The 20958-nt window shown below is 43.6% G+C and overlaps 4 protein-coding genes across 4 annotated transcripts; 3 read left to right on the forward strand and 1 right to left on the reverse strand.

The window, feature by feature from the left end:
* The first annotated feature begins 803 nt into the window (after positions 1 to 803).
* Positions 804 to 5890, forward strand: ppie (peptidylprolyl isomerase E (cyclophilin E)). Its single transcript, XM_070842294.1, has 10 exons — positions 804 to 840; positions 2489 to 2587; positions 2666 to 2709; positions 3349 to 3375; positions 3526 to 3607; positions 3690 to 3790; positions 3879 to 4002; positions 4913 to 5098; positions 5222 to 5364; positions 5682 to 5890. The coding sequence occupies exons 1-10, from the start codon at positions 810 to 812 to the stop codon at positions 5748 to 5750; spliced, it is 906 nt and encodes a 301-aa protein (XP_070698395.1). The 5' UTR covers positions 804 to 809; the 3' UTR covers positions 5751 to 5890.
* A 2246-nt stretch (positions 5891 to 8136) lies between these two features.
* gjb10 (gap junction protein beta 10) lies at positions 8137 to 10260 on the forward strand. Its single transcript, XM_070842040.1, has 2 exons — positions 8137 to 8155; positions 8648 to 10260. The coding sequence occupies exon 2, from the start codon at positions 8683 to 8685 to the stop codon at positions 9472 to 9474; it is 792 nt and encodes a 263-aa protein (XP_070698141.1). The 5' UTR covers positions 8137 to 8155; positions 8648 to 8682; the 3' UTR covers positions 9475 to 10260.
* Positions 10261 to 13949: 3689 nt separating this feature from the next.
* Positions 13950 to 15970, forward strand: gjb3 (gap junction protein beta 3). Its single transcript, XM_070841918.1, has 2 exons — positions 13950 to 14044; positions 14705 to 15970. Exon 2 carries the CDS (start codon positions 14775 to 14777, stop codon positions 15633 to 15635), a length of 861 nt encoding a protein of 286 aa, XP_070698019.1. The 5' UTR covers positions 13950 to 14044; positions 14705 to 14774; the 3' UTR covers positions 15636 to 15970.
* A 1489-nt stretch (positions 15971 to 17459) lies between these two features.
* On the reverse strand, positions 17460 to 20295 carry hmgcl (3-hydroxy-3-methylglutaryl-CoA lyase). Its single transcript, XM_070841917.1, has 9 exons — positions 20189 to 20295; positions 19922 to 20005; positions 19692 to 19799; positions 19469 to 19564; positions 19182 to 19330; positions 19015 to 19078; positions 18701 to 18889; positions 18463 to 18588; positions 17460 to 18250 (listed from the first exon to the last, which is right to left on the reverse strand). The coding sequence occupies exons 1-9, from the start codon at positions 20282 to 20284 to the stop codon at positions 18149 to 18151; spliced, it is 1014 nt and encodes a 337-aa protein (XP_070698018.1). The 5' UTR covers positions 20285 to 20295; the 3' UTR covers positions 17460 to 18148.
* Positions 20296 to 20958: the final 663 nt, after the last annotated feature.

Consider the following 20958-nt stretch of genomic DNA (forward strand, 5'->3'; position numbering starts at 1 on the left):
CCTTCTAACTGTTCTATAGATAAATAATTCATTAACTATTCACAATGACATTAGTTATTCTCCATAAACTCTTTATAATGGGCACCTTATTAGAAAATGGAGGCCAAAATATTCTTCAGCTCTTTATTAACAGATATTTAAACATGTCACAGTAAGATGAACACAGGTAAATAATACAATGAATGATGGCCATATTCCATTTAGCTGCTTCAGGGTCAGGTTTCCAGTATTGTTCATGTTGGCTCGCTGTCACACTGTCATGGCTCACTGGGACACTTGATCATAATCGAGCAATCATTAAGGATATTATTAACACCCGTGCCTTTTCTGCTATGACAAGCCAAAATATGTGCTTTGGAACAAGTCCTTAACTGCCACCATTCATTTTATCCTTTACACCTGTGCCTATAACATGAGGATGCAGGTAAATTTAATTACCACTGTACAATGTAGGGTTGTGCAACGACATGTGGGTTGTAGATCCTTCCTGCCACACACACTGTAGAGTTTTAAGTCAAATATAGACCTACTACACTAAACTCTAGTAACCCTGCTGCCCTGTAATCAGCTAGAAAACAGAAATGTAACCTCAATAATAATATTAATATTTGAAAATGGCTACAAACAAACTATGTTACTAGTAAAACTGTCGTGATAACCTGCTAAATGTTTATTGTGAAGGTGTAAGAAGGTGAACGTGGAGTGCTGACAGCCTCCTCCCACAGGGGGCGCTACACGGTACTTGAGGCTTCAGAGCCTCCGCACCAATGAGGAGCCGCTGGGGTCACAGTTGAAGGGTTAAATCCAATATGGCGGCTAACAAACGAGTGCTGTATGTTGGTGAGTTGATGCTTCTTTTAATGAAAAATAAGTAAAAGTTGTATTGTTTCAGTAAAGCTAGCCTGAGCAATAAGGATAAAGTCTTATAGCAAATTAAATTAGACTTAAATAGAAATATATAAAGCGCACGGCATTTAAAAAAGAAAAAAAAAAACATACGGAAAGATTTAGCCGGTAAAACACAGTTTACCCACGAGTGTAGCATGTCCCGGTGTGTGATGAGCTCTGAGTACATGAAGAAATACAGAATAAAGAGCTTTATTCTCGGGAACTCGGCACCCAACTGGCTCTTTAGTCTCAAAGGTAACATGAAGACCTGCCCTGATATCCGCTCCTGTAGATCTGCACACAAACAAACCGTGTAACCACGAGGCTTCTGTCTCTGTCGGTACCTGTCCATCAGCTCGGTCTGTCGGTACCTGTCCATCAGCTCGGTCTGTCGGTACCTGTCCGTCAGCTCGGTCTGTCGGTACCTGTCCGTCAGCTCGGTCTGTCGGTACCTGTCCGTCAGCTCGGTCTGTCGGTACCTGTCCATCAGCTCAGTCTGTCGGTACCTGTCCATCAGCACAGTCTGTCAGTACCTGTCCATCAGCTGAGTCTGTCAGTACCTGTCCATCAGCTGAGTCTGTCAGTACCTGTCCATCAGCACAGTCTGTCAGTACCTGTCCATCAGCTGAGTCTGTCAGTACCTGTCCATCAGCTGAGTCTGTCAGTACCTGTCCATCAGCTGAGTCTGTCAGTACCTGTCCATCAGCACAGTCTGTCAGTACCTGTCCATCAGCTGAGTCTGTCAGTACCTGTCCATCAGCTCAGTCTGTCAGTACCTGTCCATCAGCACAGTCTGTCAGTACCTGTCCATCAGCTGAGTCTGTCAGTACCTGTCCATCAGCACAGTCTGTCAGTACCTGTCCATCAGCTGAGTCTGTCAGTACCTGTCCATCAGCTGAGTCTGTCAGTACCTGTCCATCAGCACAGTCTGTCAGTACCTGTCCATCAGCTGAGTCTGTCAGTACCTGTCCATCAGCTCAGTCTGTCAGTACCTGTCCATCAGCTGAGTCTGTCAGTACCTGTCCATCAGCACAGTCTGTCAGTACCTGTCCATCAGCTGAGTCTGTCAGTACCTGTCCATCAGCTCAGTCTGTCAGTACCTGTCCATCAGCACAGTCTGTCAGTACCTGTCCATCAGCTGAGTCTGTCAGTACCTGTCCATCAGCTCAGTCTGTCAGTACCTGTCCATCAGCTGAGTCTGTCAGTACCTGTCCATCAGCACAGTCTGTCAGTACCTGTCCATCAGCTGAGTCTGTCAGTACCTGTCCATCAGCTCAGTCTGTCAGTACCTGTCCATCAGCACAGTCTGTCAGTACCTGTCCATCAGCTGAGTCTGTCAGTACCTGTCCATCAGCACAGTCTGTCAGTACCTGTCCATCAGCTGAGTCTGTCAGTACCTGTCCATCAGCACAGTCTGTCAGTACCTGTCTGTCAGTACCTGTCCATCAGCTCAGTCTGTCAGTACCTGTCCATCAGCACAGTCTGTCAGTACCTGTCCATCAGCTCAGTCTGTCAGTACCTGTCTGTCAGTACCTGTCCATCAGCTCAGTCTGTCGGTACCTGTCCATCAGCTCAGACTGTCCGTGTGTGTCTCCATCAGGCGGCCTGGCAGAGGAGGTGGACGAGAAGGTGTTGCACGCTGCCTTTATTCCGTTTGGAGACATCACTGACATCCAGATCCCGTTAGACTATGAAACAGGTAAGAGCAGGAGTTCTGCTGCACTGTGGGCAAGATGGATGTTAACATGTATTAATGTGTCCTATGTTTCACTTTCAGAAAAGCACAGAGGATTTGCCTTCATTGAGTTTGAACTGGCAGAGGTGTGTACTGGTTAAGAATAAGAATGACTTTATTTATCCTGGAGGAAACTGTTGTGCCAGAGTGCGGTACAGAGGTCAAGTCACAACAATACAAAATATTGAAATACAAAATTGAACAGAAACTTAGACACAATAAAATACAGTTAAATTAAATAGTCTGTCCCTTTTTTAAAACAAAAAGTACAGATTGAAAAGTGTCACAGTGTGTGAGGTGAAGTGTGCAAAGTCAGTGAAACTATACAGAATAGAATACTTTAACAATTAAATATGATATGTGTGTGTTATAGTAATGTTGTAAAGTTAAGCTGCTATATCCTAATAATAACCCAATAAAGATGGTAGTCTGAATGAGATCGATTGCTATGCCGACACATTTACATCTACTTTTATGACACCTCTTCCACGACACATCTACTTTTATATACAGCTGTAAAACATTTTTAATACTACCAGCATAAGAGCAAGACTGTGAATGAATATGAACATGAACATGAATATGAATTGATCGTTTAGAACAAGGTTAGTGGTGGTCTGACTGGTGAATTCATGTTAACACGGTTGGTGATTGCTACATAGTGTGATTTTAATGCTTAATCTTTATGTGCTGACGACTTCTTTATGCCCTTTATCTTTTTGTAGGATGCTGCAGCAGCTATTGATAACATGGTAAGTGGATCACACTGCAGTACATAATGTTGGTGAGGTTTTATTCCTGTTTCTGAGACCTAGTAGTATACCCATAAAGTTTAAAAGAATTAGCTTCCTGTTTAAAATGTTGATATTTGGGTTTTTTTTCTTCTTTTTTTTTTCTGCTAGAATGAGTCTGAGCTCTTTGGACGGACGATCCGAGTCAACACCGCCAAGCCCATGAGAATCAAAGAAGGTTCCTCTCGACCAGGTGATTGATGGAAACCTGTCTATAGAAGCCTACACAGTCATTTAAATCCTTGGTACTGATCCCAACACTGCTTTTTGTTCAGTGTGGTCGGACGATGATTGGCTGAAGAAGTTCTCTGGGAAGACCGCAGAGGAGGCTGAGGGGGAGGCAGCGGCTGGAGAAACGACAACAACCTCACAGGAGGTGGCGTGGCTTCCTTTTTAGAGGTTTTTGGTGCTTCAGACTCTTAACAATGTTATGATTGTGACATAAGAATGATTTGCTCTTGCAGGCTGAGCCCCCAGCTAAAAAGGGCAGAGTTAATCCTCAGGTGTACATGGACGTCAAGATTGGAAACAAGGCGGCAGGGAGACTACGCTTCCTGCTTCGGGCTGACATCGTTCCCATGACAGCAGGTGTGTACGCTGTGTGCGGCAGGTCTAAAATTTGTACTGTAACTGCAGTGTTAAAGGGTAACTCTGGTGTTTTTAAACCTGGCAAACGGGCTGTGATGTAACCCTTCGGGTCAGTTGAACCAGATCAAAGTATGTTTACCAAAAGTGCTTATCTTTATCACTGAAACGCTTAGATTGATATTCGAACTGTCTGACAACATTATGGAAAGGATCCCGACAGAAACAGTTGTTGTATCACACTATTCAAACCCACCAGACTCCCCCCAAAAAAAGAGTAATTTTACCTCGGATAACACCGGAGCGGCTGGTCTACTGCTGCCCACTTGTTTGTGTTATGGAGTGTTACAAGAATATTCGGTTAGATCTAAACTAATTCTTTATAACACCAAGGTCACACAATAACACAAACAAGCTAACTGATCGGCACAGCAGTAGACTAGCAACTCCTATTTAAAATGACTGTTTTTGTCACTGGAGTCTGGTGGCTTTGACCAGAGCGATATAACGGCTGTTTCTGCTTAAACAAAACAGGACTGTCTCTGTTTCTGTAATGTTGTCAGATTAACGACAACATGCACTTTTAGTGGATGGGCTCTGATTAGGCACAGTTGTCCCAAAGCATTACATTTCAGCCATTGTAGCTTATATTGCAGGCTGTTCTCGGATGCCAGCAGAGGCGATCTGCGGGACCAGTTCCAAAAGTTTTGTACTTATAAGTCATTTCCAACCCAAAATAGCCCAGGTATAAAAATACTGGAGTTGTCCTTTAAGTCTGCTTGCAGAAATAATTTTAAAAACGTACTAAAATGAATCCTGATGGAGCAAAAGAAGACAAGTGTTTAATTATATCTCCCCCTCACATTATATCTCAGTTGGCAGACAGTGACAACTCTTTTTACTACTTCTCTAGAGAATTTCCGCTGCTTGTGCACGCATGACAAGGGCTTTGGCTTTAAGGGCAGCAGCTTTCATCGCATCATCCCTCAGTTTATGTGCCAAGGAGGTGACTTCACCAACCACAACGGCACCGGTGGAAAATCCATCTACGGCCGGAAGTTTGATGATGAAAACTTTGTCCTCAAACACACAGCTCCGGGTGAGTAGTTTTACGAAGAGCTGTGGGAGGAGTGTTTGGTCTCTGTGTGAATGAGCCTCATGGTTTAGGTTTGTTAGCAGATCCTGAGGATAAGTGGTTAAATGTCATCTCTCATGCTCACAGGGCAGCTCTCCATGGCCAACTCTGGGGCAAACACTAACGGCTCTCAGTTCTTCATCACCACTGACAAAACGGACTGGCTGGATGGCAAACATGTGGTGTTTGGAGAGCTGGTGGAGGGGATGGACGTGCTCCGTGCAATGGAGGTACTGAGATGGCGAAATGTTTCATTTAAATAATGTATGTTTTTTTGTTTTATACAAATAACACAATCACAGATTTCTAATTCACAATGAAACAAAGGCCTAAAATCACTCAAAACAAAACTGCTCTTAATCAAAGTGCCCTTGAACTATGTCATTATTACTTACTTCTTGTGCTCCATGTAAATAAAGCTTGACCAAAGCAACGGAAACCAACTGGCAAACTGTTGTTTCAAGAAGATTTAAAAAATGTAAAATCAATTAGGTTTTTATTTTAGCGTGTGACTGCTGTATCTTTTAAATCTGGTTTCTGTCCACAGGCTCAGGGGTCAAAGGACGGCAAGCCAAAGCAGAAAGTCATCATCTCTGACTGTGGGGAGTACGTGTGAACGAACAAAGAGCGTATGCTTGTTCGTATGTGTCTGAGGAGACGGTGTGTGTCTGAGTATGTTCATGGTCTTTTGTACTTTGAGCCCACTTCATCTGCCATGTAAATATTTCAATAAACACCATTTTTTTAATAAGGAAACCACAGCTTCTACTTTGTACCAATGAAATGTCACATTGATCTGTTGATTGTTGGTGTACACTTTTTTATTAGGGCCCGAGGACCCTATTGAAATGTAAGGAAATGCATCCGAAATAAAGTTTGAGGGTCTAAACATGCACAAAAACTCATGAAACTTTGCCCACGCATCAGTTGTGGTGAAAAATTACATATTTCAAAAAATTTGGTGGGTTCATGTATCTCTTGAAGATGTACTAAGAAGTCTCTTGGAGCGATGACCTAAACCCAACAGGAAGTCGGCCATATTGGATTTTCCATACTTTTTTGGTGATTTACAGGGGTCATAAATGAACGAACTAGTCCGAGGGGGTTGAAGCGATTGACTTCAAACTCAGTCAGCTGGTAGAAAAGACATTAACGATGAAAACTTATTAAAAGTCCCTATAAAACTTTAACGGTGTGAGGGTGGCGAGCTGTCGAACTTCAGTGTCTCGCCATGAAACAGGAAGTTGTTAATAAATAGACTGTACATGATCCAATCAGCACCAAACTTGTCATGTTTGATAAGAGTCCCGCCCTGAAGACATCTACATGTCAACATTCATCTACAGTCATAGCGCCACCTGGTGGCGACAGGAAATGCTATGTTTCACGCTATGATGTCTCAAGACAAGCCAGTTGACCAGATCTACTTCAAATTTAGTCAGGAAAACCTCAAGACGTTGATGTGTGTGTATATATATTTATCTTTATATATCTTTACTTTTAATGAGTCATTCAGTGATATGTGTTAGCACTGTTCATTTGGGATAAATAAAAACAATGTGAAGTGTGTGGACCTGCCCGTTGTGCTCCTTTCTGTCCGGGGACAGTGGCAAAATAAAAAAAATACAAACCAAGAATCAACAGAAGAAAGTTCATTTGTAGTTCTAAACATATTTACAGTGTTTTTTACTCACCTTTTGTCTCTCCCAAGATGTTATTCTGACTTTTAGGAACAGCTAATAGTTACTTTCCTTACTGAGGAGTTGGCAACACTGGTCATTTCCTCGATCCGAGATACGTGGCAGCGTAGTGACACAACCAGCCAGGAAAGTGTAGCAATAACTCTGTAGATGTGTTCATCATAAACAAAATGTAATCAATTCTTTTCAGGGAGTTCATTCCACAGAGCAGGTAGAAGTTTGGGTTCAGGTGTTTTGCATCTTTGAGGACACAGCGCCCCCTTGTGCCCTGTAGGAGTAACTATTTATCACTGTTCCTCCACTCGTTTTCTCTTTTTCACTGTTTAGTCTTTTCATTTATTATATCTTTACTTTTCAATGATATGTGTTAGCACTGTTCATTTGGGATCAATAAAAACAACAATGTGAAGTGTGTGGACCTGCCCGTTGTGCTCTTTTGTGTCCACATCCACATCACATACACCATGAAACAGGAAGTTGTTGTATCTTCAGTGTACATTATCCAATCTGTTCCAAACTTGTCATGATTAATAGTAAGACTCCCGGCCTGAAGACATCTACATGCCAGTTAGTGACCACAGTCATTGCGCCACCTAGTGACAACAGGAAGTAAGACTTTTGTGCCAATCATCATTTGATTTGCATGAAATGTTCACGGTGTAGTCAGCACTTCATATGCTGAAATATAGGATGCAATTAGTGGCTGTTCTCTAGCGCCACATAGGGGACACAGGAAGTGACGTGTAACTCCTTGATGAACTGTCCAAAATACATGACAAATCTGAGCTTGGCATGGAAGGGTTGGTGTCCGGCAACATGCACAAAGGTGCGAGGGCCCTTCACCGCTGCTTGCAGCTTTAATTATTTTTATTACACTTATATATGTTATTTTATCATAAGCCAGTGATATTTAAGGCTTTGAAAAGTAACAACTACATTATAAATTCAGAATTGCTTTCAAATTTGTACACTACACAAAGAATGCAAATGCCCAAGTCTGTCTGATCAATAGGTTTAATATAAGTAATGAAATGATCACGTAACGCAGCCTGTCTTACGTCATTTCCTTAGATGATCCAAACTTGAAGAATAGAAAAGCAAAGGTCGCCTGCTTTCCTCGCTTAATTGGACAAACAAGTACTTGGTGGAGTCGGGCTGCCACACCTGAGCAGGTTGAGTGGTGTGAAGACATGGAAGGCCGACAACTCCACCCCCTCCACTCCCGTCCTGTTGAGAAATCCACTCTGTGCCTCATCGGTGAGCTTCATCCAAAGCCTGCTGCTCCGCTCCGACACTGAACCGCACCAACAGCCTTTCAACTGTAAGTATTCATAATGATAGATATGTAAACACAGAATCTAACAGTAACGCGAACTTATTCAGATTTACATGATTTAGTGGTTTTTAGATTTGGGCATTTTGGATACGCGCAATTGCGCACGGAATGTACGAACAAAAAGCGTCTACCGCAGTGAACGGCTTGGTTTGAGCGAGAGTTGTCTGACTGTATCTCAGCACAGCGACGAGTTAAAACCTTTCTGCTACATGACAAGGCAGTCTCGTGTTTAAAAAGAGCTTAGAGGCATTTCTATCTACTCATTTTGCTCTTGTCTCGGTTGTTTTTTTGCCTTGGAAACACGTTAACACGTGAATTCATATGTAACTGACTCAGTTCTGCCTCAGTTTGTGTCTTCGTTGCCTCAGCCTTCCTCTATATCTGTGATATGATTTTTCTCTCCGTCTCAGGCTGGTAGCTACCTGAGTTTTGTGTGTGCAATTTCGGCTGAAAAGAGCTTCCTCTGTCTTCCATCAGCAGGAAGAGAAGACAGGCTGTGAACAAACTTCGTCATGAACTGGGCATTCCTCCAGGGCCTCCTCAGTGGGGTGAACAAGTACTCCACAGCCTTCGGCCGAGTGTGGCTCTCCATTGTTTTCCTCTTCAGGGTCATGGTGTTTGTGGTGGCAGCGGAGAAGGTATGGGGCGACGAACAGAAAGACTTCAAATGCAACACAGCCCAGCCTGGGTGCCACAACGTCTGCTATGACCACTTCTTCCCAGTCTCCCACGTGCGGCTGTGGGCCCTGCAGCTCATCTTCGTCACCTGCCCCTCTCTGCTGGTGGTGATGCACGTAGCCTACAGGGAGGACAGGGAACGGAGAAACCGGCTCAAGTATGGCGAGAACTGCCGTCGTCTCTACCAGAACACGGGCAAGAAGCGCGGGGGCCTTTGGTGGACCTACGTCCTCACCTTGGTCTTCAAAATAGGCGTCGACATCACTTTCGTCTACCTCCTCTACCATATCTACGAGGGTTACGACTTCCCCTCGCTCATCAAGTGTGAACAGAAGCCCTGTCCCAACAAGGTGGACTGCTTCATCGCTCGGCCCACAGAGAAACGAATCTTCACCCTCTTCATGGTGGTCACCAGCCTGGTGTGCATCCTCCTCTCCATTTTCGAAATCCTCTACCTGGTTGGCAAACGCTGCCGCGAATGTTTCACCGCGGTCCATCACTCTCCCGCCATCATGAGCAACACACTGTCCAGTGGAAGCAGCCTGATGGAGTCAAACACACTGAAGCTGGCAGGCAAACGCACTCCTGAGACACCTGCTCCCTCATACCGTGTCGCCATATCCTGAGACAGTGAGAATAAAGACAAAGACTTAATGAAAAACATATGCGGGAGACAGAATATGTCTCTCCTCACTCTACAGGCTCTCCCTTAAAAAGACTTGTAAGCAGATATTTGTCTGCTCAGAGACTGAACAGCAATCAGGGCAGTTCCTTGCTGTCTCTGTGTCCACTGTCAGAGGATTTGAAATTGCAGACAGTGAGACACGTGTGCCATTGATGTGGAACATGCTCACTGTTGTGTGTTCGGGTCAGAGTATTTTGAGTCATAGAGTTTTTTTTACAGATGAAGTTCTGTAGTTCTGATCCAGTGTCAGATCTAGCCTCAATACCAATTCCATGAGTCACCCTCGTGGTTTGGAGAGTGGTTCTACAAACACATGTGGTTTTCTGTGTAAGATTTTCCCCTGCTCCGCCTCCGACTTTGAAAACGTTTAGCTCAAACTGTACTGTGTCTTTTCCCTTCACTCACATGTTCACATCTGACTCTCACTGTAAATACTTTACATAATTTATCAAGGTTTCAAAGGTTCTGCTGTGGTGCATGTCACTGTTCTTGTGTTAGACTGCTTTCTGTATACAGCGATGAAGTGAAAATGCAGTGTTGTAAACACAGCTGTTAATATCAGGATGTGCATATTTCAGTTTGCAGTGTGGCTGTATAGATGTTAATGTTATTTTTCATTAAAGATCATTTCTATGATTGGAAAATTAGTTTTTTTCCCCATAAAACCAGGAAAGACAGCTCAGAGAGGTCGATACACAGTATGTGTACTGCATTACACAATATGTAAAAGAAGGAAATACACTAAGATGTAAACCAGAAAGGATTTGTTGTTTCTGCAAGAATTCTGTGGTTTGAAAAAGATCACAAACTTTCTTTCTTTTTTCTACTTTTTCCACGTTTCACAGATCGACCCCTCCCCGTTGGCACACGGACTGCTCCGTTGCTAGGAGCAGCACCCTCATTGTTTAGGTTGATTGGTACTTTGTGCAGGGCAGAGGAGGAGTCTCTTGCTCCTCGGTTTGATTCATCCATGCTGACGGGCCGTAGACCCACCCAGTGCAGGAATTTCTCTGTGCGGGCAGCCTGTGAATGGATGATTCCAGTATTTACACTGCTGCATGTGAAAGGAGTAAAATACACATTTTCCTACTCTCTCCTCTGTGCCATGCCAATACTTCAGTTATCTCTGCTGAGGTTTTGAGATTTCTGCCTGTGTACCCTCAATACCACAGAGGAGAGTAAATATAGATTGCCCTGCTCAGAGTGATAAATAATTATATATTTAAAAACCCAAACAAAGCAAAGTATCTTCCCATAAACAATGAACAGATCATCTGCAGACTCCACTGTGAATAGATTTCACTGGAACCACTTGGCTAATGTCTGTAGCGGACAGTAGTTCAGATGAAATCTGTTCACAAGAGAGGTCTGTGGATTATCATTGTATCTGGGTCACTGTTTCAGGGGACAGAGGTTGGTGCTGGAAAGTCATTGTTCAACATTGTTTTGAGACGCCAGCAGACATGACATGGATGTCTTATCCTGTGTGACTGAGATCAAGAAAACATGATTGTCAGTGATAATCACCACTTTCAAATTGAAAGTGACGATTAGACGACTAGATGATAAGACAATCATCACTTTCAATGTGTTAAACACAAAAAATGGAAAAATAAGATAAGCACAAGAAACTGGTTCTTCAGTGGCTCTTTGGTGTGGCTGTGGTGCGATATAGGACCATTACTCTACAAGGACTTGTGAAGCCCCCGTTTGGTTCTTCAGCTTAGTTTAGTTTAGCTGGGGAGAGATTTTCATTTGACAAAGGTGGTTCCCTTATGATTATCAGCCAAAGAACCACTTTTAGTCAATCAATCAATCTTTACTCATATAGCGCCGGTTCATAACAGTGTTATCTCAAGACGCTTTACATAAAGAGCAGATATGACCAAACTCTTTAATTAAGAGAGAGACCCAACGATTCAGGAATCCCCACATGAGCAGCATCAGATATTATATCAGGCAACAGTGGCAGGAAGAACTCCCCTTTTACGGGAAGAAACCTCGAACAGAACCAGGCTCGGAGGTGGGGGCTTTCTGTCGGGGTCTGTGTTGGACAAACAGCAACCAACATACTAACAGCAACTATAGTACTGACAATAGGAATGTGACTAATAAATTAGCAATATGGTAGCATTGAAAAACATGACAAGTGGCCGACGACCGCAGCGGCGATTCATGAAGCCAGAGAACCCCAACAGCAATCTAGCAGCATTTTTGTTTAGTGCGTATGTGCGAGTAAACACGTTGCTCCTGTGTGTTGCACCAGATTTTATAGGGTGTAATATCTATTGGCTCTAAAGATGTATGCAGGCTTCATTATGGGCCTTTCTCTGTGTTTGTCCAGACCAACTGGGTGGTGCAGTTAACACACCCATAATCACGAGGCCCCCCCAACTCCACCGTGGTGGCATTTCGCTCTCGCTCTCTCTGCTCTCTGGTACCTTTCCTTCCTTTCACAGTACCAGCGATGTGTTTATCCTGCCTGTCTTGTTGAGACGTGCAGCTGGCAGAGGTTGAGTCACCCAATGCATTCTTCCAGGTGTGTCCCAGCAGACTGCCTGGACCAGTTCTTTCCCTCCCCCGGCTGTAATGCGATTCTTGTCTGCTGAAGTGCTCTTAATGTTGCAAGTACAGATGTTGTGTGCTTTAGGCCACAGATGTTGTTCCTGAAAAGCGCAGCTGCAGTTGGAGTCAGTATCACTTCAAGATGATGGATTTCACATGCAGAAGCCAGCACCTGCACAGTTCTTATTATCGGGTTCCTTTTCTTTGATGAACGTAACAAGTGTTTATTATTTGTACACAGGTGAAAATATGAGGCTCATTTCATTACCTGTCGTTTTTTTCTCATTTTTTAAAGACATTTCAACAAAGTGGAAACAAACCAGCAACTCAGCTTGATTATCAGGTTACCTAAGTGTGCATTCTGTGCATGTGGCATTTCAATAGCTCCTATGTCACACCCCTGAAACGTATAGGTATAACTTATGCTGCTCTTAGAAAAAGCTCTTTGTAGAGTTCTTTCTTATCCTCTGAGAGGGTTTGGGCTTGGTTGGGAGCCGTTGCCTGTTGTGAACCTGAGACAAGCCCATTGAGATATTGTATGTGATTGTACTGGGCAATACAAATAGACCTGACATGACTTGACTTGGGACTAGTGATGTATGGATATGTCTTTTATTCTTTTATGTAATGAACACAGGCGCTGGTATGCATGAACCGGCAAGCTCTGGCACAGCTTTGGCATTTTGAATAAGCTGATATTTGATACTCCTTACAGAACTGTTTGAGGCTTTAAATCTGCCAGGAAACACGACTAATGGTGGGCTGTTTTAGCTACAGAACAGAGACATGTTACTGCAGCTTGATTGGGAAATCTTACATGTTAAGAGAAAGGAAAAAGTGAGAGGTTTGGTTGCGACAGTAATAGGCAAGCTAATTAAATGGGGACAAAAGCCACAAGCCTCATGATCTGACACGGATCTGATGAGCTTAGAAGCACTGACAGTGTTATCTGAGTCGAGCTTTTTAAAAAGACTGAAGGAAACATAATACAGTGTTTTGGTTTCTTTGTGGGTGTTGCAAGGGGAAAAAATTACAGTGCAAGAAATGAATGAAAGAGGAACAGGGACATTTTATATATAAACTCACTCACACATGTAGACTTATCTCCCCACTCTGACCTCCTCTCTACCAGCTACCTCATCCATTTCAGGGGAATACCTCCTAAGAAAAACACCTAAGAAAAAATGTTGTCCAGCAATAATCATACTTAATAAAACAACAAAAAGAGGCAGAACACACTTGCACAACACCCAAAAAATGCATTCACCTCAGCAGGGTGTGCCTGCCTCTTGCGTGAGTGGGGCAGTCAGAGACACGTCAGGACAGGGAGACAGTCCTTCCTGGAGAGGAGGAACACAAAACAATGGAATGAAATCTGTAATCTCAAAACTTTTATTTAGCATAAACATCCATCACAAGATTCTTTTCCTCATTCAACCCTGTGTGAGAACACTGAAGCTGAGTGTGTGGCCACATATTAAACATTCATCTTTTGAACCCTACCATTCATTTAAAAGTAAAAGTTATGAACTGTGCCCCCCCCCCCCCCCCCTGTTGCCAACCAGCACACTCTCAAATCGCCATGGTTCCAAACTTGAGTGTTCAAGTCTGTCTCCAAATCCAGTTTAGAGTACCTGGGGTCCAGTTTTGCAAAAATATTTGATTTGCCACCTAACACTGGCATGTGAGTGGGAGAAGGAGAGGCAGAGAGAGAGAGAGGGAGGGAGGGGAGGGGAGGGGAGGGGAGGGAGGGAGAGGAACATCTGGGGCAGCTCCAGTCTTTCTTCTTTAACTCCACCCACACGCGCATTTCTCAACACTGCGCTTCTCTACCTGTCGAGACGAAGCGAATGTGTGCGTCAAAGGACTGAAACGACATTAAAGCATCGAGAAACTCGCTGGAAATATACCTCTCTCAGCTTATCATGGACAGATCCTTTGTTTAGGTAAGTGAGAAACTCGCTGGAATAAACTTTTGAAGTGACAAAAGACAAGTTAAGCTCCGTAAAGTTCACGTTTCAGCCAGTTGGAGCGAGTTGGGAGTGTTTTCAGATGGCTTTTTTAAGGCAGTCTGTGAAGCGTATTAATCACTGGGTGTAGCAGAGGGGTCGCATGACGGCAGGGAGCCAAACCTATCAAGAAAGAACTGTCCAAATAACGCATGAAGCCTGTGCGTAAGAGTCTGCTTTTTGTTAATGACTCACGTATTCAAAATGAGTGAAGTCAGCTTTTTATGTGAACAGATGGACAGAAGAAGGCTTTTAGTATTTACTTTGTTCCTTGGATAAATATTTGTACACAAGTTGAGAAGAAGTATAAAAAAAAGATATACTGTATATTAAATCTGGGTGTGTTGGTGACGTTGGTCCGACTTGTTTCCTTTAACAGTTTGGCTCGAGGCCTTCTCTTAACTGTGTGTTACTGGTGGTGGTTGTTTCTGCCAGGATTGAGTGGGAGATGTTTTTGTAGTAAATCATCTTTGGAAGATGAATTAGTTATTTAAAAAGACAGTGTTAAAGGCTAAGTCACTTGGAGAAGGAGAGACATCAGGATGTTCATTAGCAGAGTGAAAAGTGTTCACCCGTTTTATATTGTGTCACATTCAGGTCTGAGGATAAACTGCTACCAGCCACAGAAGGATTCCAGTGGAGAGATATTTGACTGCCAGCCAAGGACATGGACTGGAAGACCTTCCAAGCCCTCCTCAGTGGGGTGAACAAATACTCCACTGCGTTTGGGCGGGTATGGCTGTCTGTGGTGTTCGTGTTCAGGGTGATGGTGTACGTGGTGGCAGCGGAGCGAGTGTGGGGTGACGAGCAGAAGGACTTTGACTGCAACACTAAGCAGCCTGGCTGCGCCAACGTCTGCTACGACCACTTCTTTCCCATTTCCCACATTCGCCTGTGGGCCCTGCAGCTCATCTTCGTCACCTGCCCTTCCTTTATGGTGGTCATGCACGTGGCGTACCGTGACGACCGCGAGCGCAAGTACAGGGCCAAGCATGGTGACAACAGCAAGCTGTACAGCAACACGGGCAAAAAACACGGCGGCTTGTGGTGGACCTATCTGATCAGCCTCTTCGTGAAGACGGGCATCGAGGTCGCCTTCCTCTACATCCTCCACCACATCTACAACAGCTTCTACCTGCCAAGGCTGGTGAAGTGTGAGGTGTCGCCTTGCCCCAACCAGGTGGACTGCTACATCGGCCACCCCACCGAGAAGAAGGTCTTCACCTATTTCATGGTTGGAGCTTCGGCCCTCTGCATCGTCCTCAACATCTGCGAGATCATTTATCTCATCTCCAAACGCATTGTGCGAATTGCAAACAAGATCAAGAGGCGGCATCGCAACATTGCCGTGCATCACGACAACTTCGATGACCCCTTTAACAACTGCGAACCGACTATGGCGAGGCTGGACCTGAAGGAAAAACCTCCATCCTTCAAGACTGCATGCAACTCTTCATACAGGCCAACAAGACTCAAACTTGAGGAGAAGATACGGGCCTCTGCTCCTAATCTGTCCTCTACTTCATGACTGAGAACAGAGCCAAAATCAGGCTGAAGATATGGACACCTGCAGCGCTGAACCCAAAGACTAATCTCAGAAAACAGACTCACAAGTGTGAGCCAGACCTCAGTATGTGTCAGACTCTGGAAGTTGAGTCATCAGTACTGGCTTCATCCTGTGGGCCCCCGTGTCCACACCATATCTAAGACTCCTTTGGAGCACATGAACGTTGGTTTCCAAGTCAACACCCACAACATTTACAAGTCCGCTCGAGCCAAATAGATTTGTCAATGATATGTGGGTTTCTTTTTTGAACACAATAAAGGTCTGTGTACCTTTTGAACTTCACCCCTACTAGAACATTCCAGTGAGGTTTCTCTGTCTTTCTTGTGATTGGAGTTTTGACACGAAAGGGGAAGGAGAGGAAACACTGTGTACACCGCGAGGAGGCAGGACACACCTGGCAGAGGTATTCACCCTCCCTGCCAGTGTCTACAGTGGTGTGTCAGGGCGCTCTGTTGTCACTGAATGTCAGGTGCACATTTGTGTTCTCTTTTATTTAATTGGTTTTACTTTATCTTCACATCTTGCTGCCCTAGTCACCCCCAACTCATTGAAGAATTGTCACAGTTCTGTGTGGGAGTGCAGACGCTCTAAAGTCATAGGAGTTATGGCTGAGTAAAATACTTGAAGGTTTGCAAACTGGCCAGACATTTTGGTTTTTATGGCTTATATTCTCCGATAAGAGTCATTACAGCAAAAATGTATATATCATTGGTATATTTCTTTATCTAAGGCCTTGGTGGGCATATGCTTGCTCTCAGGTTTATGCTGTACAGCCACACGTTGTACATAGACCGCCTTTGTTTTGACGTGCCTGTACACAAACCGGCCTCATCCAAGACCACTGTTGATTAAATAGGACAAGAGGAATGCTGCTGTTTAATCCTTTGCTGGTAGCTGGAGCACAATGGAGGAAGTGGGAGGAAGCCTGGACAAACAGACAGCTCATTGAACTATTAAGTCCCTAATTGCCCTCTGTGGACATCAGGTGGAAATGTGTTTTCTGCACTTATTCTTAATACTGTACATTTTTTTTTATGTGTTAATATATACAATGTATTAAATGTGTGTTTCTGTTTGGTGTTTAACAGAAAGAGCTGCATATTTATTCTTTAATTCATTTTCTTGAGTATAGTTTCCATTTTGAAAATAGTTTCAGCCTCACACACAACACAACTGAGCAAATCGTTTTGAAAATGTAGGACAATATATTTCTTAAGTTGAAATAAGACGCCACCTAATAAGAGCACATGACTCTGTATCTGGAGGGGAATATTTCTATCGCTCGTAACAAAGTTTCTTATGCGAGCCATCACCCAGCTTGGCAATTATCACATTATCCCATTTGAATTAGCTGTAAGTCATTATGACGTGTTATTTTCCTGTCTCTGGTTAATATGATGCATGAGTACTGAGTGCTGCAGAGGCCTGCAGTAAGAATCTCAGTCTGCCTGTCAGACTTGTCACTCCGGTTTTCACAAGGTGCGGCAAGGAAAAGTTTTTCTTTATTCTGAATCATGTCACCAACAAACTAAAAAAAAAAAAAAATCACTATAGTATTGTAAACGAACACTCACTTAGTGCCTCATATGGGCACTGATGCCTTCAAATCCATTGATTTTCTCATGCAGGAATTTGTAGAACTGATGTCGACTGTAAAAAGGGAAGAAATTACACATTTAATGTTAATAATTTTCTTGACACAACAGTCTCTTTATATGCTGTAGAGCCAGTCGTATTGCCACAGACTGTTTTAGAGCCTGTTGATTCATCACAACGCTGTAAATGTTCATTCATGAAATAGTGTTTATTTTTTTATAAACTCTCAATCTTGTTGGATATGTACATGATGAATTTGAAGTAATTCAAAAATAAATATTTAAACACATTACTATAGAACTAGAAATCCTACAAAAATTAAAATGAGTGGAATACAGCACATCAACAGTTTTTCACAGAGAGGTACAATACCCAAGTCCATAAAGACCGTTTCCATAGTTGCTCCCTATTTAGATATTTCATTGAAGACAGTGATCACTGCATACAAAGGATGATGGAAGTCACAACGACTCTTGTGTCTCTGTCTGACATCAACAGTGACTTTATCCGTCCCTTGGACATTTTTACTGCTTCGTTTATTATTATAAACAAAGTCTGTGCTTAACTTTGGCTTATCCACTGCCCAGAAACTAAAGTAAGCCCACTATTTAAGAATCAGGTGAAGGCATGGCTTTTGATGGGTTGGATCTGTATGATTAGACTTTACATAAGGCACTGTTCCAGCTATGCCATCATGTAGTGTTGACAAACAGAGGTAAGGGTCAGTACCATCTAAATATTAAAGGAATATTCTCATACTGGTAGAGGATAAATCTGACCAAAACTATAAATGGAGAGAACTGAACATACAGAAGATGATGTTACATAGTTATGCTACAGTGTACAGTCTGTGAAAGAGCCAGTGCGTTGGCTTTTGTCTAAAGTTTGCAGGTGGCCTGCGCCACTTTGGAGCTGGTCTTTCTGTTGAGAGTTCGGCAGATGAACGCTCCAGCATCCATCAGCTTTGAGAGGTCCACTCCCTGAGATAAGAGCAGAAAGTCAAGCGGTCAAACTTGAGGGAATGATTATAATAATTATAACCAAAAATGATGTAATGATCGGGTCAATCGGAGTTTCTTCTTTCTTGTTTACATCAGTAAGCACAAAAGCAAGAGCAGCATCTTTAACCTTGACTATTAAGTGCACCTAAAAAACTGGGGAGCTTAACAAGGAGCAAAGTGTGACGTCTTACCGTTTGTATCCCGAGTCCATGCAGCATATAGACCACATCTTCAGTAGCAACATTCCCAGAAGCCCCCTGGGCATAGGGACAGCCTCCCAGTCCAGCTACTGAAGAGTCCACCACACTGATTCCCATCTGCAAAACAAAGGGAGTCTTTACCTTAAAAGCTAATTTCCCTTTATCACACCATCTGCATCATTCAAAGACAGTTTCAGGAGGCATTCATGTAACGAGAACCAAGTCTAACCTGTAAGGCAACAAGGATGTTAGCCAGGGCCTGGCCGTAGGTGTCGTGGCAGTGCACTGCCAAGGCATTAACCGGCACCTCTCTGCTCACCGCCTCCAGCATCTCAATCATGCTGCCCGGAGTCCCCACTCCTATAGTGTCACCGAGGGAGATCTCATAGCAGCCCATGGAGTACAGACGCTTGGCTACCTGAAGATAAGAGACAAAGCTTGAGATGGTTGCACGAGTGACGGCGCTTATTCTGTGCTCATGTTTGTTCGCGTTTACAGTGATCACTACATTCTTACGTGAGCAAGTATCAAGTGAGAACTCACATGTGCGACTTTTTCAGGTGCCACCTTGCCTTCATACGGACATCCAAGAACACATGACACATAACTGGTGACAAGAAACATGGATGAAACTCGTGCGACAAATCAAAGCCTATAATTCTGCTGATTTATACGTGTGTTGATAGTCAAGAGGAAGCCAGTAATCCTACCCCCTAACTGGGACGCCAGCCTCTTTGGCTGCTCTCATAACCTCGTCAAAGCGCTGTAAACTCTCGTCCACAGAGCAGTTTATGTTCTTCTTACTGAACAGCTCAGATGCAGCGCCAAATATGGCTACCTCCGAAGCTCCTGCTTTCACCTGTAGTGGGTCAGAGCAAGAAAAGGGCATTTAAGGTGAAACTTCTAGACACGTAACCTACTGTAGAAGAACTTCAGTATCAAGTAAGATTATTCAGCTATTGGGAAAGTGTGTTGGAGTACGAGGTTTGACACTCACAGCAGCCTGGAAACCCTTGAGGTTGGGGGTGAGGACGGGGTAAGACACTCCAGGTATCCTACAGATCCCCTTCATCACCTCGACCTGGTCTGCCATCTGACATTTGGGACAGAAATCATTTAGCACCGAAGAGAATTATTCCTTTACATGGCAGATTCTGTAGCGCCCTCTGTGGGCTGTGTCAGCACTTTCCATATGAATTGCTGTGGGAGAACAAACTCACCTGTGGGACCCATTTGGGAGAGACAAAGCTGGTGGCCTCAATGACAGGCAGCCCCGACGCTGACAACATGTCAATCAAGTGAATCTTTGTCTCTGTCGGCACAAGAGTCTGAGGGTGGAGGCAGTAAAGCAACAAGATGAGGCAACACTTAAAAAAGACACTGACACAAGGCTGGACATTGAGGCATTTGAAAGCGGCTGTGCTAATTACACTAATTATTTTGAACTTACCTTTTCATTCTGGAGACCATCTCTGGGTCCCACCTCCACTATTTTCACCTTCTCTGGGAGAGCTTGACCTGCCCTTACACCAGCCTGCACACACACAGTTAATAAAAGTTAGTAAAGTAGTGTTGCTAGCTAACAGCCGTCCAGGCTACCGGAAGTGTCTGAGCTGGTTCAGCCGTGGAGGACGCCGACAGCCGGGTCAGCTGACAGGCTGCCGGCTGTACCTGCTCGGCTCAACCTGCCGGAAGATAAAAGCACGAAGAAACTCACTGCTTTGGCCTTCGCCGAGGAGCTAAACGCCACATACTGCTGCCCCATTGTTGAAGTGAAAGCGCTTCTGTTGACAAGCCTCAAGACGGCCGCCATGATGGTCCAGCCTCCGCTCTGACGTCACTTCTTCCTCGGGAGGGGAGCAGGAAGAAGAGATTGTCAGCCGCACCGCAGGAGCGCCACCTACCGGCCGGGGACGCGCATTGACCCATGATCATTTTATTTAAGGTGTCCATTGGAATTAAACGTCTATGAACCATAAACGTTTTGTAGACCCGATACATTTAAAAATACCCCTTAATATAGACCCCACAAATGTTTTTAATGCTTTGTCATCTGAGGTCCTACTCTCTTACTCACCTCTTTTACACCTGGTCAAATGATCATTTTCAACACTATAAACACAATTCAAAGCCGTCTTTTAAAGATTTCATACAATATTTTGAATGCTAGGACACCACAGCTAATTTTATTGCAGATGTATTGATCTCATAAGGAATGTTTGACTCACACATTTCTAATAGAATATCCATATTACTGTTTTTCTTCTAAGCTTTACATATATGATAAACTCTGAAATTATATGTAATAAAGAAAAAGAGTAGGCTGCATACACAATTGAATGTTATAGCTGCGTTTGGAAAACACAGATTCTGCTTTCTATATTTATTGTATTTGTGTATTTCATTATAAATAATGAAATGTTCTAATGTTCTTGTCCTTAATATAATTTCCATTCATAAGATCTGAGTGGCCTTTCCATATACACA

The sequence above is a fragment of the Pempheris klunzingeri genome, chromosome 13, assembly GCF_042242105.1.
Source record: "Pempheris klunzingeri isolate RE-2024b chromosome 13, fPemKlu1.hap1, whole genome shotgun sequence".
Taxonomy (NCBI): Eukaryota; Metazoa; Chordata; class Actinopteri; order Acropomatiformes; family Pempheridae; genus Pempheris; species Pempheris klunzingeri.

Bases quoted from the DNA above. Each gene is read 5' to 3' on its own strand.
- ppie (XM_070842294.1), top strand. From the start codon at position 810: ATGGCGGCTAACAAACGAGTGCTGTATGTTG. The intron at 2,588-2,665 runs GTAAGAGCAGGA...TTTCACTTTCAG, and splicing joins CCCGTTAGACTATGAAACAG to AAAAGCACAGAGGATTTGCC. The intron at 3,608-3,689 runs GTGATTGATGGA...CTTTTTGTTCAG, and splicing joins AGAAGGTTCCTCTCGACCAG to TGTGGTCGGACGATGATTGG.
- gjb10 (XM_070842040.1), top strand. From the start codon at position 8,683: ATGAACTGGGCATTCCTCCAGGGCCTCCTCAGTGGGGTGAACAAGTAC.
- gjb3 (XM_070841918.1), top strand. From the start codon at position 14,775: ATGGACTGGAAGACCTTCCAAGCCCTCCTCAGTGGGGTGAACAAATAC.
- hmgcl (XM_070841917.1), bottom strand. From the start codon at position 20,284: ATGGCGGCCGTCTTGAGGCTTGTCAACAGAAGCGCTTTCACTTCAACA. The intron at 20,006-20,188 runs GTGAGTTTCTTC...GTGTGTGTGCAG, and splicing joins CCTCGGCGAAGGCCAAAGCA to GCTGGTGTAAGGGCAGGTCA. The intron at 18,251-18,462 runs GTAAGACGTCAC...CTCTTATCTCAG, and splicing joins ATGGACTCGGGATACAAACG to GGAGTGGACCTCTCAAAGCT.